Genomic DNA, 17,992 nt, shown 5'->3' on the forward strand with positions numbered 1-17,992 from the left:
AGCCTGAAATATCACAAAAACCCTTGTTCCTGCTTTACTTTAATCAGTTTCAATCCCGAATTTATCTTTTCAACATCACATATTTTTAAATCTTAAAACTTTGAACAAAAATTCTAAATGCAGTTTAAAGATTTAAAGCCTTCATCTCTTGAGATGTTTGTATTGGAATTAAAGATAATCTGCAGAAACAAATTCTGGCAAAGACAGAGAAGTTTCCTTTTAACTCTAAAAGAGCAGACATCTAAAAGATCAGACAACACAATGATAATATACCTAAATCATATCCTTTTTATTTTCCCCATAACAAGACACACATCAATTACATCAAATGACCTGTGTGATAAATGTGACCAGAGAGCAAGAAAGGAGTAATGCCGATGTGGACAGTCCCTTTCAACAATGCTTACAGCTTATGAAAACCCCAAATTCAAAATTAGAATATTGTGAAAAGGTTTTCATAAGCTGTAAGCCATAATCATCAAAATTATAACAAATAAAGGCTTGCAATATCTCACTTTGCATGTAATGAGTCTATATAATATATTAGTTTCACCTTTTTAGTTGAATTACTGAAATAAATGAACTTTTGCACGATATTCAAATTTGGCGAGTTTTCACATGTATTCTCAAAACTATCATTTTCAACATCTTCAAAATCAAAATGTTGATCTCTGACAGCTTCTTCACCAGATCCACCATCAAGTGACATGACACTAATATTTGAATGTGTTCAGTACTTCTGCAGTAAATCGCTGAGCCATTTCACGTTTTTCTGGCGAGTTTTTTTCTGCCTGTGGTAACTACGAGTGAAACGTTACTTCATCATTGTGTGTCAGACATTGCCACCTTGGGAAATAATTTAAATGTGAATTGCATTATTCAGTCATTAAAGATTAATTTATTGTTGTGCTGAAAAAATATACTTGCACTGTTACACACCTCGTGTCGTTAGCGACCCTTGACAATTTGTACAAAAGAAATGAACGGGAAAACAGGCATTCTTTTATATATTGTTTTCTTGTTATATTGTTTATAATGAATTGATTGACGAATGTCTAACTTTAAAAATTGTATGAGGACGAGGGTAGTGAATGATGTCCGAGGTCACTAAAGACCCAGTATGTGTTTAAGGGTTAAAGAATCCTGGGGGAAAACGGATAACTTTTTCCACAAAACTCAACACAAGTGTTTTGAATTTTGTGAAAAGTCTGGAGTAAATAGAATTAAAATAGAAAAAAGGCACAACAATATTTCAAAATATGACTGTTTTACTGTATTTTTGATAAAATAAATCCAGCCTAAATGCAATAAAAAAGCATTATATATATATATATATATATATATATATATTACAAAACATTAAAGAATATTTCCGCCCTCAAACTGTACCTAGAAATTTGCTAATTGAACTAAAACACTGCAAACACGCAAAACAAAGTAACATTAGAGATATAGTGTAGTATGCTCTAATAAAAATGAACAGACTTTTTTTCAGCATTTAAAGACAAAAACAAAAATGAAGTGGGACGTCTGTTTCAGTGGTCCTCTCCCAAAAGCCAGAATGTCCTCACCCAGCCCTTTCCCTGAAATGGAAGAGAACAGGGAGGTGAAAGCAGTTCCGAAGCTTTGAAAACGTATTGTCAAGAATAAACTATTGAGATCTATTTATAGGTCCTTGCCAGCTGTGGCACGTTACCGACTAAATATGTCCACTCTTTCTGAAATTGTGTTGCTATGTATAAATAACTTTTCAGATATCAATGTTTACATCCTTGATTGTAGTTATGATGTCATTTTATTACATTATGGCTGTGTAACAATGGATTTTTCACTGTTAGCGCAAGCAATGTTGAAGCACCAATCCTAAAATAAATACGTGTGAAAAGAACCAGTAGAGCGAATAGGATTGTTGTGACGTGGTAAGACGGGCGAGATTAAACCGAGATGGTGTTTTCGGAGGTGAATGTCAAAAGTGACAGCAGTACCTTTATGTGAATGTCACCTCGCAGTTCACAGCGGAAAGTCCTGAAAGTGTCAAGGAGAGACTTGGTGGAACTGCTCACATGGATCTTCAGTGCTGGAGAGGGGAAAGTATAACGTTATGATACCTGTCTACACTATTACGTGTGTTAAAAATGTGCTATGGTCGAGGCAGCTGGCAAGATCATGCAACGTCAATCACGTTTCATTTGAAATTCTTCGCTGACATTTTACTAATCTACTGTCGGCACATCCTTCATGAGTGATCTTACGTAATCCATATGTCTCCATCCTGGAGGCCGTGTTCACAGTGTCTCCAAATAAACAGTAGCGTGGCATTTTCAGACCCACAACCCCTGCGACACAAGGCCCTGTAACAAGCAATATGATTTTTTTTTTTTTATGATTCTGCATTTTTCTTCAACCTCTAACAAACACATTTCAAATAAAGTTTCTTCTATTTCTCTATCACAGTAGTACGGTTTGCGTGCATAAATCACCTCTTTAATGATGGTGTTATGTAATATAGTGTACAATGATGTCATTTATTTGAATGTTTCTTATATGTGTCATAAAACAAGATGGCATGTTGGAATCTCGGCATAAATGCCAGAGCGGCTGACAGCGTAAACACTCCTCTAATGCGTAAATTAACCAATCAGAATGAATATACAAATGCGTCATTGGTTTTCTATTGAAAACACATCTGAAAAAGGCAAGAGAGAGAAGAGAAGAAATGAAATGTACTGTATAAACCTTTTGAATAAATAACAAGTCATAATCAAATATATCTATGAGAGGTAGTCTCTCAAACCTGTAGATAACAATGCACAACATTTGTTTCCTATACTATATTGAGATTGTGAAATATTGTCAAAAAAATATACAATTTAAAGGAACTTTTTCTATAATATATATTTAGATTGTAATTTATTCATGTAATGGAAAAGCTTCAGTGTCTTCAATGTCACATGATCCTTTAGAAATGTTAATATGATGATTTGCTGCTGGGGGCTCATTATTATCACAGTTTTTTTTAATTGACAGAAAGTTCAAAAGAATTGCATTTATCTACTGATTGATTGATTGATTGATTGATTGATTGATTGATTGATTGATTGATTGATTGATTGATTGATTGATTGATTGATTGATTGATTGATTGATTGATTGATTGAGTGATTGATTGAAACAATGTAAAAGTCTTTACTGCCACTTTTGATCAGTTTGATGCTTAGTTGAATACAATTAATTTATTGCATAAAAAAAATCCTACTACCCCCAAACTTTTGAATAGTACACATTTTTCACATTTTTAAATCAAGTGGAAATATGAGAGGCGTACTGAACACTCAAAGTTGAGTGGCAACTTTTGAGTAGCTATTTTTTTCCATGTACCAAGTTGTGGTGGAACATGAGGGAATTTTTCAAATGTGGCTCTTGCAGACAAAAAAAATTGACCAAACTAGCTCTTGAACTACTGCTAAGGTTGAGCACCACTGATACTAGTTCATATTTTAGTAGAAGAGCACAAAAAAAAAATGTGTTCATGAAGGTTTACTCTTTTGTTATATACAGTAACATAAATTACTACCCAGTACCAAAGTACACTCATATCCTGAGTAAATTTATTTTATTTCAGGCGAGGAATATACAAGAATTGCCCAGCCAAAGAGCTGTCAACATCCAGTTATTACCTGAATGGACTCCAATGCGGACCCTCAGCTGCTGCTCTGGTACGTGTGGACTGTGGAAGCTCCTCATGCCCTGCACTATAGCCAACGACATTCTGGCTATTTCTTTTGCATGTTCGTCTCCATTTCTTATAGGCAGGCCCGACACTACCATGTAGGCATCGCCAATGGTTTCCACCTGGATACAGCCAAGGAAACATGAAGCAACCAATAACCTACAATGAAGCAGTGAGGCATTCATATTACGTACCTTATAAACATTGTGGTTGTCAATGATATTGTCGAAGTATGTGTACAGATCATTCAGCACGTTCACGACCTACAGGAAAGGGAACGAGTGCGGCCGGTTTAAAGTCAGCTTATGGATACAAAGATCAAAGTTTCAGTAAGGTGACAATAGTTTTCCGTTGTGGTTCAGCTGTGGGCTTTAGTATGGTCCACATATAGCCTCATGTGAATGTATTATTTCCACTTTAAGACTCAGACGAGCTAGCGAGCCAACAGCTATGCTAACAGAAGCCTGATATTCGTGACAGAGAGGAGTTTTCAGCACTTGAGCCATGTGATCTAGTAATGTCAGGAGCTCTCATAGGACATGTGAGACCCATTCCAGAGCTTACTATGTGGGTATTTGATCTTACAACAGACCCCTACACACACACACACACACACACACACACACACACACACACACACATTGTTAAACACTTTCAAAGTCTTAGACAACTCAAGTCAGCAGCTCCTCAAGCCTGCCCAAATGGTTCTGGACATAAGTATTTTTCAAAATAGGATCGAAGTTAGTTCAAATGACCCCACATAGGATCTACATTTCTGTGAAATGTTTTCGAAATGCAGCCAAGCCTGCTTAGAATGCACCGGGCAGAAACTCTCCGAGATGCTGTTTGAGTCTTGGTGTCTTTCATCACCTGCATTGGCGTGAGGGATGCTGACATGGCTGTGAAGCCTTCAATGTCACTGAAATAGATGGTGACACAGTCGTAGGTCTCTGCTCTCACTGTCTTTCCCGCTAAGAGCTGAGCAGCTACAGATCTATAAATATGAGGGGAAAAAGACAGGCACTTTTCAAAGGCAGGTTTCAAGTGGAGGCCTTGGTGATGTTGATCACTGGTCTGGTCACGTAGGCTTGTCGTTAGGCCAGGTGCAAGCGAGTTTTTAGTAACACTAACTGAAGTGTTGGAGACGAATTCACTGAACAGTTGTGCCACTTTTGCGTACAGTATGTCAACACAAAAGCATGTTCACTAAGCATTCAGTTTAACTACTGTAGGTGTTAAACCCAAAAATGACATTTTTGTCATTATTAACTCACCCTCATATCATTCCAAATTTTTCATTTATATCTTCAAAACCCAAATGGTAAACAGAAACTCAATCTCAAACCTTACTGGATCTTATGCATAAAGAATGTGGTTGAGCCTTCGTTTACCATAATTGATGTACTCTATGTAGGTATCACGTTGATCTATGTTTATTCAGAAGACTTGGATTAAAATATGCCCTCTTGACTTTGTCATTTGCATGCTTCTCACTTCCATGTTTCATCTTGTGTACTGGTTGACTAAGCTAAGCAGACAATCAGAGTTATTCAATATGCTCAATCCATGAAGAGCTGCCAATAGGGGTTCAATTAGTGTCAACGGTGTAGAACATACCACACAAAAATAGGACAAAAGATGCTCAACGACAAGTTGTCATTGGCCAATGGCCAACCATCGGCTTTGCTTCATGCCCTACATGCACATTTTCTTTTACGAATTAGGTAAAACATCAGTTGGCGCAATGGTAACCCCATGATTTATATGCCTCCATTCCTAACCACAGCATGAGATTGTAAATCAAGGAAGTGTAAAAAGGAAAAGGATTTCCATGCATCTTTTTGGTTATAATCTGGAGCATTACCGTGGCAGCATCTGCGTGAGTAGCCCCTCTGCCCGCTTCTTCTCTTCCTGAAGTTCAGCGGTACGCTCACTAACTATCTCCTCAAGATTACATGCATAGTGCTCCATACGGGACAGCAGGTTATCCAGAATGTTCTCAGACCCCCTGTGAACACACACAAACGATCAGCATTTAATATTATTACTATTATAGCTTTAGTACTATCACAATAAAGAAGCAGTAGCAATTCTTAAAGGGCCATTCATGCAAAATAATTATTATCAAAATACAGTACACATACTGTAACACAATTGCTCTTTTAATCTGTCTTTCTCTCACCCTTGCTCCTCTAAGGCCAGTATAAATGTTTAACGTCGTGACAGTGTTGTTCTCACGAGACTCGGTGCTCGCTGGGTTGTGTGTGTCTCTGGTCCCCAGAGTGCTCATATCTTGTTTGTTTGTCTACCTGATTAAGCACTGTCATTTGTAAATGTAATTAATGATCCTCTGAGTCCCTGCCCTGTTTTTCTTCATTACCTCAAAAGTGCTCGTTAGTCACAACTACCCTCATTTATAAAACTGAAACAACCACAGAGAGGAAGAATGTGCAACTGTTACAGTATCAAGACAGAATTGGATTGGAAGGGAGAGATAGCTGGACATGTCTGGTGTCTCAGCACTGCTTGTTTATTAATGTGCCTTTAATCAGACTTATCTCAATGTAAACACTGACTTCCCTTGAGAATCACACTCTGCACGTGGGGAAGATTGTTTCAACAGAAACTCAAATAAAAGTGCAGTCCGCAGAGGAACCGTCTGACATATAAGTCAGAAGTGGTTCTCTTTGTTTTGGGTTGTGTATGCAAGTACCAACTGTAAGTTGGCAATTAAACTGTTTTTTTTTTTTTTTTTTTGCCCGGTTTCACAGACCAGGCTTAAACCTAGTCCCAGACTAAAATGCATTAATATGTCAGTCCTGATGAGGTTTTCTTTATTTTTTATTTATTTATTAATAATGTTAACAACAGCAACAACACGAAGAAGAAGAAGAAGAAGAAGAAGAAGAAGAAGAACTTTTTCTGCATGACCATAATCCTACTCCATACCTAAATTTAACAACTACCTTATTAATAAGCAGCAATTATGAGTCTATTGAGGCAAAAGTCGTAGTTAATCGTGAGAGTTGGACCCTAATCTAAAGTGTGACCAAATTATTATTATTCCAATAATTCTGTAAATTAACTATTTCAGACAACAAAAGAAATCTAGACAATGACACGTAGAGATCTATGTCTTGCTTCATAACTGACCCATTAGGACAATTTTTTTTGATGGCAGTCCTGAGAAATGAGAAGTCTGGTCTCTCCGCAGGTTTCTCTCTCCAGCAGCTGACCAGGAGACCCTCCAGTTCCTCTACACACTTCGCTTGGTCTATGTGCGGCCTCAGTGGGCTACAGCCCCCCGCCCTGACCCTTTCCACAATCTCTGAAAAACAGACAGGGAGAGAGTCCTTCACAGGTGTCCATCTGCAGTGGTGTACTTTATGTTACGAAGAGTGGCTTTAATAACAGAAAAGGGATTATGGAGAGAGGCTGTTGGAGAGTATTGTCGTACCTTTAGCACTGAAGTGACTGTTGGGGATGTAGAAAGGCCCTCTGCGATATATCACCTCTTGAGCGATAATGGCAAAACTGTAGACGTCCCCTTTTTGAGTGCCATTAGCAGCCATGGACTGCCTCAGCAGCTCTGGTGCCCTCCATAGCAGTGCTTAAAATGCAAACGCATATTCATTGACAGAACTGACTAAATGTTACTGAGGGTGAATTCCTATGGCAAGTGAGCATCCCTATGCCTGACTCACTCCGAAGGGCAGAACCTTTGAAGTAGGGAATTTGGAGGGAGCGGGGCACTTGTGCGTCACAATGTATCCGTTTGGAACACACTTGGTGAAGCGAACAACCTGTAATGTTACCATTATCTGTTCTTACATCAGTGTGTGTGTGTGTGTGTGTGTGTGTGTGTGTGTGTGTGTGTGTGTGTGTGTGTGTGTGTGTGTGTGTGTGTGTGTGTGTGTGTGTGTGTGTGTGTGTTGGTATGGTGGTAAACCCTACGTTATGGGGACACAATGTCCACACAAAGAGGCAATATCAGAAGTCCCTGTCCTTGGTCCCCATGATGATAAAAAAACAGCTTAAAAATCACACTAAGTGATGTTTTTTTAAAATATCGCAAAAAAAAACTTGAAGTATTATGTTTATGAGTTAGCACGCCATCCAGCTATGAGTTGTGAGGACTTGTCATCCTAGGTCACATGACCATGATCGATAAAATGACTTCCTCAATGTGACTATCATATGACTTTCACTAACGGACTTGTGGAAGGGCCCTTCGTGTCAATACAATATATAACAATGCAATATGATTTTACCCCTAAATTTAGCATATTAACATCAAATGATAACTGCAAATCCACCTTTCGCTGCCTGGAGTCCAGTTGTTTCTATGAATTGCAGCGATCCATTTGCTTCTCTGTTCTGTAGCTTTCGACAGTCTGTAAAAATATACCTCTGATTTCTTGTCAAATGTAGTTGTACAGTCAATCGCAAAGCTCTGTCCCATTTTAGAAGCATTTTGTGTGCTCTTCACAGCATTCACGCTGAAAACAAATGCTGCCACTCAGTCTTTTTGCCACTTAGTGAGCGTAACCACAGTCACACCGGCCGAAGGTGACGTCACGCACATACCCTCTATGCAAATGTTCACTTTCGCTTGGTACTGTACACCCCTACAATTGGCGTCCCCTTCCCGAAATGCCCAAAAAAAAACGCATTTGGAATCCAGCCTAAACCTATACAATTCTGTTTGCATATATGTGTGCAAAACAATTATGTGTTTAATGTATTGAACTCTAAACCAATTATTACTTTTTCACTCTCTCTTTTTTCAACAAAAAAAACTTGGTGGAAATGCATTTTTCAGAAGTTCCTCAATTCCAGCTTACCGGTCCAGGGGTCAGATCCAGGGCTCTGCTCTGAGTCTGAGCACCTCAGAGCGTTAAGTCCAAAATCAGTGACCTTCAGGACAAAGCGACTGTCCACCACACAGCTCGATGATGAGAGGTGACCGTGACAGTGCAGGGGACTCCAGTGCAAATAGTCCATGCCCTACAAGAGAGTCCAAATTTATCCATCACTGTTTTATATTCTACTGTCAGCAAAATCTTTTTAGACTATAAGACAACGACACAGCGACCTTTACAATGTCTAGCATGAGGGAATACTTAAAAGTCCAGTCCAGCTTGATCGACTCATTCTTCAAAATGTCCTGCAAAGTTTGGGGACAAAACCTTTTGTTACAATGGCTTTTAGTAAAATAATAAGAAACCATCCTCACATTGTCATTCTGACATTATTGAAGTTGTCATGTATTTTGCAAGGTTGTAGGACTACAACTAGAATCCAGTTAGATACACTTATTTTATTCATAAATCCAAAACTGCCATTATTAAAAACCCATAGGGAAACCCTGAGGCAATGCATGGTTTGAAAATGCCATTTCCCAAGCTGAACAGAAAAGAAACAATTATCTTAGTGTTGTGCAATAGCACCTGCAGACTTCCTTTAGGACAGTACTCCGTAAGGACGAAGGGTTGATGGGTCTCCAGGGACGCTCCAATAAATTTACAAAGGTTATAGTGGGTCAGATCTCTGCACTGAAACACATACACCCATAGAGGTGTCATAGTTTTGTTGTGACAGACTACGAATCAATATTTGTCAATGCTTTAAACAGATTTCACCAGTTTGAGCTCCGCCAACAGCTCGCTGTTCAGATGAGTGCTTCTTAAATTCAGAAAGCAAACAGAACAAATTGTTCCCTAAAGAAGAAAGGAAAAAAATAATTCAATTAAATTAACTATGAATAGATTTACAAGGCAACTAAATCATAACCAATGTTTTGTAGCATAATTTGTCTTGTACATGTCACAATACAGTGACGTCAATGTTTAATCACTAAAAGATACTTCACTTTGTAGACTGCGGTTTGTGCTGATGGCTTGTCTTGCATGCTGCTTATGATAGATTCCAAAGAAGCCTGAATGGTTTTGGAACTGTGGGACTGAGCCAAAAAAAGAGGAGAGCCTATTATTAAAGTAATAGATTCAATTAATTCATTATTCCTGCCCTACACTATTAGTACTTATGCATGTACTACTTATATATGAGTTCACACACTTGAATGACAAAATAAAGTAAACTGTGGGCCGGAAGAGATACTTAATCCCCATATGACGCATTGAATCATTTCAAAACCTTTGCTGGCACGGTTGAGGAGTGATGCTTCATCATGATGACATCATCAGCATTGACTTTCCACAACATCTTGGAGGATTCCTCTTGGAGTTTGTACTTCCTGGTAATAAAAATATAGGCCTGCATTGTTGGACATCAGCTCAAACGTTTTAGCTGAATTAAGTCTGGAATTCATGAACTTTCAAATTAAAAGAAAGTTTCAACATAAGTGTATAACATGCAAATCTAACATCCAAAAAAAAAAAATTGGTGTAACTGGCAAAAAAAAAAAAAAAAAAAAAAAAACATCACTTGGAACAGAAAAATAAAGTATATACATCTTATTTATTCAAATTATCTCATTTCGATGATTAACGGTTCAGCAGTTTTGAAGGCGAAATCTTAAAGCTTAAGAGCAGTGAAAAATATACACTTTGACTATTACCTGTATTGGACACAGATTGCAAGCGTTCCTGCAGCCACCAAGCCAGCAATAATCCCCAAAGCAATCAACAATTTTCTCTCTGAAAATAAAACATACATTTGTAATCTGCAGGTCTGCTGTGTGATTAAAGCTGACTCCAACTACGTCCATTTATAGAAGTACGATACAGCAAGACTTAAAGCCGCCAAGGGTAATTCTGTAGGAATGCAATATGAAACAATCACCTTTTCAGAATTCTGATAAAAGGATTATATATGGTTGCGTAAGACTGTCCTCACTTTATTGCTTCGACCTGTTAGCTTGGGGGAGATTCAGTCAGTGAATAGCTGAGAAATCTATATTGCCGTTCAGTTGGACATTTGGGTCTTGCAGGCAATAGTACATTATTCAAGATTTGTTCCTCCTTTTTTAATCAAAGCGAGTGTGCCAAAAACTGAAAATAAAGGGGTGGGAAAACAACGGCTGGATGGTGGGGTGTGAATCCACTGATGTGAAGAGCAAAGGTGGGGTTTTGGTGCCCCCTACTGGAAACAAAGTTACTAGACTATGGCCTCTGACTGGCCCCTTGAAGAAGTTGATAAGCAATAACCACATGAAAACCCTTCCAAGCTTCTTATCATGTTGCTTTGAGTTATTAGCACACATACACTTTACAAATTAGTGAAGAGTGAGTCAATAGTGAAATACATTCAACAACCTTGAAGCTATGAAAGTCCCAAAACCAACCTAGGAAAAATGTGTCTATACATTTTTACAAAACTCTCAAAAACTTTGACATACTATTAACTGATGTTTCCAGAAGATTATTGATTAATAAAGACTTATTTTCATGTGGTTTCTTGAACAATACTATGTAATGACCTCAAAACATGTTTAACAAAGTGCTTGATTTGTAAATGAATACATTGTGACGTCCTGTGAAACAAAGGTCACGATAAAAGAGCTCTAAGACTTGTAGAAGCAAGCTAAAATGCATGGTTGCTTTTAGAAAATGCATTTTTATGTCACCTTTTCTTTCTTTAACACTATTGTTAAGGTTTAGGGTTTGATTTGATATACAGTATGTGATAGTAAGGGCTGTCAATAATGATTCTGACACACAGACACGTTGTTTTTTTTGTTTTGTTTTTGCAATGAGCCTGGATTGCTCAATACCTAGATTGATGCAGAGTTCCCCTCGAAAGCCACAATCTGGAGAGTCTTTGGGAGGAGTTGTCCGTCCTCCAGGCCAGCTGATGTGAACCCCTTTTACTGCCTTATATGTCCCAAAATAGTTTGCAATGACCTGTGTGGAGAACCCAATGACTCATTTGACAAATGTAATTCAGAATAGCAGAGCATGGCTTCCATTGGTTTCGCTTACAGTCGATATAAGTAGTGAGCATGGCAGTATCTCACCTGACTCTGGTTACTACTATCTTGAATCTGCTTCATCATGTAGTTTAACTCACGATCTCCATTTGCATCAATGGTTACATCGCCTTGGATACCTGTGTAATAATTCACAAAGCATGTACCATAATGAAATCCTGTCACCTTGGTGGCAATTTTATTTACAATAGGAAATTACATGAATCATTGGTGTAGTAAAGAGAATTCTCAATACCCCGTCAACAAACCCAAACTAGAAATAGGCTATGTACTTTATAACTCATATTGTTATCAGCTTACACATACAATCTTGAGGCTTGGGAAAGATTTCATTATTACAAATCTGCAGTGTTCACTATACCCAAATGTGAATCAATAGATCTAGTTTAAGTTCTACAAACCTGTTATCGTCCTGTTCCACATTTGTTTAGTGATGGCCAAGCCATCATATGGGTTTCCATTTTCTGCCAAAGTTTCGTTTAATGCCTGGGCATACAGCCAGACAGTATCATGGGCTATGGCTGCTAGCACTGACACCTGTTAAATTAAAACAGTTAAACTCATAATAAAATAATCTTTAAGTTTTATATTTAAAAACATCACATCTATAAGATCGACATCTGGTTTCGCATAAGCCACTGAATTCGGCTTCCCCATATGCACCAAAACACTGATAGCATCATTGACATCAGCCTCTACCTTTGTGTATATCTATAATGTAAAATCCAACCTTTTCAGTAGGAGCATATGTATAGCCAAAGTCTGTTTTGGATCTTCTGGTGACATTCTCTGAGAAGGCCTGATACCGTTTATCACTGGGTTTATACACTGACAGGAAAAGCAGAGCCTGATAAGCTTGCCTGGCCACTGAGTCATATTCATCACCTGAGAAAGAAGAAAACCATGCACTATAAATAGAAAATGGCGTCATATTTAGTAATGCCTAATTTTATTAGATTAGTAAAGTCATTGCTTTTGTGGTTACGCAACACACCTTGTTTCCAGTCAAAACTGCCAAACAAGACCTTTTGCTTGTACGGCTCGAAGCAAAAGAAGATAAAATCTCCGTCAGTCAGGCCTTTCTTGTGAGCTTCAATAAGCAAGCTGCGGACAACCTTGCCATGTGCTGATATCACAATAACTGAGCAGGGAAAACACAAACAATGGTTGCATTGTTTAGTTCCTCGCAGGTCTTGTGATAACACACTTTTTGTGAGAACAGAATTTGTCTTACTGCGAGAGACTTGAGCCATCTCAGTTAAGATCCAGGACCAGGTGGATAAAGACCCTTGGGAGAGAGAGCCATGGATCTCTTGATACCTGGCCACTGTGATGTTATTGTGCTCTGCTTGATACCTTTGAAGAAATGAGGTTTAATAATGAAATTTTAATTAAAGTGGTAACCATTTTTTTTAATTAACTTCTTGACGTCATAATAGCAACTAAATATGTATCAAAACTTGTAATGGTCTTAACCATTTTAATCGCAAATCACTGGTCAGTAAGTCACTTAGCGCAGAATAGCCTTTCCCAACTTGCAGACCGCTTTTTAGAAGAGTCGGTGTTGTTCCACTCAATGTTAATGGCTTTAAACAGTTCATGCGTAGTTGCAAAAATGTCTCCCAGTGCGTCTGAGTTCAATTTGAGACCAAATATTCACTATAGGGTTAAAACCTGGACTCTGGCCAAAGCTAAAACATGAGCCTGGTGGATTTCTCCTCAAGCCACTTCTTCGTTGTCTTTGCAATTTGGGCAGGAGCATTGTTTTGTTGAAAAATTAAATCTGATAATTCCTCTTTAGATCACTTTTCATTAGTGGGAAGCTATACTCCAAAGCATTAAATGACTTTTCACATTGAAGTAGTTCACCAATACCAGCAGCTAAAAATGTTCCCCACACAATGACACATCTTCTTCCTCTGTGCTTCATTGTGGTAAAGATGCACTTATTATCATGTAAATCATGTTTTATTGTTCATCACTGCACAGACAACTTCCCATATTCTGCCAAAAAGACAGCAATGGCTGGTTAAGTAGTGCATTTGCTTTTTGCTCATTTTCTGACCAATAGGTTGTGGCAAATAAAAGCTTAGTATTTAGCCATTTTGGGCCTTTTTTCTTTTCTTTTTCTTTTTTTTTTTTTTGTTTTTTTTTTTGCCTAGGAGTGTATAGCCTATATGGTAAGAAACATTTGACATTTTACAGATTTAAATCAAATTCACACTGCGAAAAAAAACATGTGGACCTATATTTCATAAACTAAAATAATGTTAATATACCAAATAACTAAATAGCTACTACTACTACTTACTACAAACTAACAAATAACTACTGTTCAGCAGCATTATGATAGACACCTTAAAAACACAGGTAGTAAAGTGAAAGCCATGCATGTCATGAATCAAAATTCATCATAAACAGCTTTTCCACAAGCTAATGTAAATTCTAATATGTGTAAGATGCACAGTGTCATACACACAAATACAAATCACCATCATGGTAACACACATAAAGAATGCAATAAACATTCATTTGACAACACAAGAAGCCTTAAAAGAAACAATATCAATGAAAAGCTATTAAACATGAGCTGTCACAGAAAATTCTGTCAATTTATGATTTTTCACTGTAAATTGTAAGATGGTGTTCTTTTACACAGTATCTCACTTTAAAATTACTTGACAGATTTACACAGTATAGAGTAAGGCAACCAATTAACAGGGTTTGACCATATTTTTTACCATTCAAATTATGATTTTTTTTTTTTACATTGTACATGCAGGGTATAGTAAATGTAAATACATACAGCGTAAAATAAATGTAAATATACATAGATTATTCCACAAACTCTGAGTTTCATGGTATATTACATACTTGATCCCCTCGGCAGGAATAGTCCAGGTAGGTTTGCTGTCATGGATGATGCCTATGCGCTGCCAGCCAAAATGTTTACAGATTCCCACAAAGAAAGCCCCTAGTTTAGTGAAAGGTCCAAACACTCTTGTTAAAGTCGGATAGGCCTGAATTCAAAAGGGGCCAAAAGAAACATTTAACAACCAAAAGGCCAAGTGCATTTTCAGATACAAGCATGTTAATGGAAACATAACCGACCTTCTTATCTAGAAACTGTTGCTCTGCACATACGGGACTGATGACAGCAATGTTCCAATAAGCTGCTAGTTTAGCAGTCACTGCACAGACCTTGAATAAAAAATTAGCAACAAATGATAATACTCCATTCCCTGCACATGCAGCGAACATTATAATAATCCTCTAATGATATCTTGTGACAAATAAGATTATAACGAGTTTTGTAATTACTTTTTGATAGCCCTTCATGCGTTAAAAGTCAATTTTAAGCTTTAATTGGAACTGTGTGCTTGTAGAAGACATTAATACCTTAATTTGAGCTTCCATTGTCTGAGTAATTATATAATAAGTGAGTGATTGTTATTTCTGACATGTTCCGTTTGAATTAGCTGTATTTTAATTTGTATTAAAGGGGTCATGACATGTTTTTTTTTATTTTATTATTATGTTCCCTTAGGTGCAATTATAGTATTACTATAGTTTTTTTTACAAAAAACTTTTAAAATGTAGTGATTTATGATTTTTTCCCACCCTGTTTCTCATCCTCTGAGTCAAACAGTCTGTTTTGGGGGTGTTTCCCCTTTAAGAGTTCAGTGTTAACGCCCACTGTTATGATTGGCTAACGTCAGTGCCTATGCATCAATTATTAATGCCCCCAGCCAGAACGTTTGCGGATTCGGCGTAACTGTTTAGTAGCGGGTGATGCATGCGAAGCGATGGCTCTTGCAATGATAAAACCTTATTATGTTTGAGCCGGAATCAGAGGAAAATGAACCATCACCACAACAACGAAGACTGGATCAGCCCGTATCCACATGGAAAGTGAAACTATTTTGAATTAATAAAAAAAAATTAACCCGAGACACTTGAAAACGGATTATTGTTGCATAATTATCCTATAGCTTCATTTGCTAACAGTTTAACATTATTTAACTAATTCCAATGAAATGATAGGGTGTACCACGGACAAAAATGCATGCACAGACAGGCCATCTTTGAAGATGCAGCATTGATAAAGGCAACATTTTTAATTTTCTATCACATGTAGGCCTACTAGAAAGGCGACATATTTTCAAGATTCTCTTATACAAATGTGTTTATATTAGCCATGGTAAAAAGTAAGTTTGCGTCGTCGTTGTAGAGCCCAGAATAGTCGTCACGGACTTATCTTTGAGCAACAGTTTTCTGGCAAAGCCAAGCATCATATTGGGATTTTTTCCTCAAAACAGTCATCCTTAAATGTATAGAACACTGCCGTGACTGGGACGTCCGCAAAAAATAAAGTGCATCCATTTTTCCCTGACGACTGGATCTTTCAGCGTATTTAAAAGGTAGTTTAAAGTTTTAAATACATTACTTACAGTTTGCGTCGTCGTTGTTGAGCCCAGAATAGACGGCACGGACTTATCTTTGAGCAACAGTTTTCTGGCAAAGCTCAAAACAGTCATTCTTAAAATGTATAGAACAAACGCTTAAACTAACACTGCCGTGACTGAGACGTCCGCAAAAAATAAAGTGCATCCATTTTTCCCTGACGACTGGATCTTTCGCAGCGTATTCAAAGATGTTGTTTGTCCACAGCCAGGAACAGCACATCTGCGGCGTCGTAATCTCCCTGTACACAGAGCAGACCCACTCGCTGTCCGTCGACTGAACACTTGTGAGGCGCGCGGCGCGCGGGCGCGACAACGATACGAAGTGAGCGTAGTTGCCTTGCGCTTAAAGCGTAGTTGTCTTGTGCTGGGGAGGCGGTCATATGCAAACGCTGGTACGTCACTTCGTACCGTGACGTCACTTCTTACCATGGATCCAGAACGAGCTGTATTTAGAGCTTGATTAAATAAATTACTCGTTTATAATGGGGAGGACGTCTTAAGCTATGAAACTTGCAGGACGTTTTAATGGTACAAAGACCTCTTATATACCAAAAGATCAAGGCAAATTTGGTTTCTCATGTCATGACCCCTTTAATTTTGACCTTCAACTGTCTGGGAAATGATGCTAATGCAACCACGTACATTTGAGCAAGACGGTCCGATGAAAGCGCTGTATTTGTGTTTATGGTAAAGTGCCACGATTTTCCCTGGGCCACGTAGATCATTGCATTCATCGTCCACATAATGGTAATCCAGATAATGCCCTGACACAAATCATTCAACATCACATTAAAGACGATAGATAAATATTGCTCATCTTCCTTTTATACTTGGTACAAATAGCTCACTGACCTTGCAGTAGGTCCGGACTTTTATTTACAGAACTGATAGCGACAAGAGCTCCAGCCCCAATCCGACCAACGCTGAAAGGAATGGAGGTGTTGGGCATGGAGATCAGCAAAGTGAATCTGGTGCCCAGACTGAGAGGAACCAGAGCCATCAAAAAGAGCAGTAAGCCAGGAACTCTCTCCATGTGCTTCAGTAACTCTAGATGACATATTAGGAAACATATTCATATTTTAGTACGCACAAAGATATTTGTACATACAACTATTTCACAAAGTATGTAAGCAAACTACTGTATGTATATATTTGAAAACATCTTATCTAAGTTTAGCATTGTCTGTGGTAAAATCCCACGAACACTAAATGAGCTTGTTAAAATTAATAACACCTGAAATGACTGTAGGCTACTTACTACTCATTCCAAAAAGAATAATTCCAGCTTCAATCCAGAGGGTGATCAAAATTAGTCAAACGAATTTTTAAAAAGGGACCTTGCATCAGAAACTACCTGTTTAGAGGATGGGAAAATATCCAGTGGCAAACTGTGGCCATATGGTTTAGTTCTGAAACCAGCCATCCAGATCAGTGATCTCCCCAGAGTGACTGTAAATCAAGGGTCTCACATTAATACTGCTCTGTATCTCAAGCTGTGGTGCTCCTCTGACGTTTGTTTATAGCTTTAAAAAAACACTGGTCTACAGATGTCTATGGGAATTCTCATCTCTATGAGGTCTGGACAAAAAAAAAATAAGTGTTTGTCTATGCTTTGAGTGATAGGGTAGCTTTTTGTTTACATACATAAGGGCTCTTTTTTTAAATGTGAATGTAAGCATATGGCTCTCCTCGTATTTATTAATAGCAAGAAAGTAAGAACTGTAAATGAAAATATACTGGTATGATTGCCAACTTCATGTGTCTCAAAGAAAAATAGAAAGAAGAATATTAGGTATACGTTGGACATTCATTCATTATAGATAAAGAATCAGCCAGGTCGAGAAT

At 37.9% G+C, this 17,992-nt stretch overlaps 1 protein-coding gene across 2 annotated transcripts; it reads right to left on the reverse strand.

Moving 5' to 3' along the window:
- Positions 1-343: 343 nt before the first annotated feature.
- On the reverse strand, positions 344-17,639 carry LOC307000721 (atrial natriuretic peptide receptor 1). Of its 2 annotated transcripts, XM_079616508.1 has the most exons (27): positions 17,406-17,639; positions 17,000-17,194; positions 16,790-16,911; positions 14,793-14,882; positions 14,556-14,701; positions 12,916-13,037; positions 12,676-12,822; positions 12,412-12,566; positions 12,083-12,218; positions 11,709-11,800; positions 11,466-11,595; positions 10,311-10,389; positions 9,887-9,986; positions 9,603-9,692; positions 9,373-9,450; positions 9,181-9,285; positions 8,826-8,897; positions 8,575-8,737; positions 7,188-7,340; positions 6,884-7,058; positions 5,595-5,738; positions 4,601-4,724; positions 3,925-3,993; positions 3,678-3,852; positions 2,253-2,351; positions 1,986-2,077; positions 344-1,583 (listed from the first exon to the last, which is right to left on the reverse strand). In XM_079616508.1, exons 1-27 carry the CDS (start codon positions 17,410-17,412, stop codon positions 1,536-1,538), a joined length of 3,108 nt encoding a protein of 1,035 aa, XP_079472634.1. In that variant the 5' UTR covers positions 17,413-17,639; the 3' UTR covers positions 344-1,535. The 2 variants fall into 2 exon arrangements, 1 of the variants encoding a protein (XP_079472634.1); XR_013798069.1 differs by lacking the exons at positions 344-1,583; positions 1,986-2,077; positions 2,253-2,351; positions 4,601-4,724 and having other exon boundaries at positions 3,785-3,852.
- Between the last annotated feature and the right edge of the window lie 353 nt (positions 17,640-17,992).

This window comes from Phoxinus phoxinus, assembly GCF_949152265.1.
Source record: "Phoxinus phoxinus genome assembly, chromosome: 6".
In the NCBI taxonomy this organism is placed as follows: domain Eukaryota; kingdom Metazoa; phylum Chordata; class Actinopteri; order Cypriniformes; family Leuciscidae; genus Phoxinus; species Phoxinus phoxinus.

What these genes read in the sequence shown, in the direction of transcription:
- LOC307000721 (XM_079616508.1), bottom strand. An exon ending in ATTCCTGCCGAGGGGATCAA is followed by an intron (nt 13,038 to 14,555) that starts GTATGTAATATA and finishes ATTTCTTCAAAG; the next exon opens with GTATCAAGCAGAGCACAATA. An exon ending in CCTCAACCGTGCCAGCAAAG is followed by an intron (nt 9,693 to 9,886) that starts GTTTTGAAATGA and finishes TTTTTGGCTCAG; the next exon opens with TCCCACAGTTCCAAAACCAT.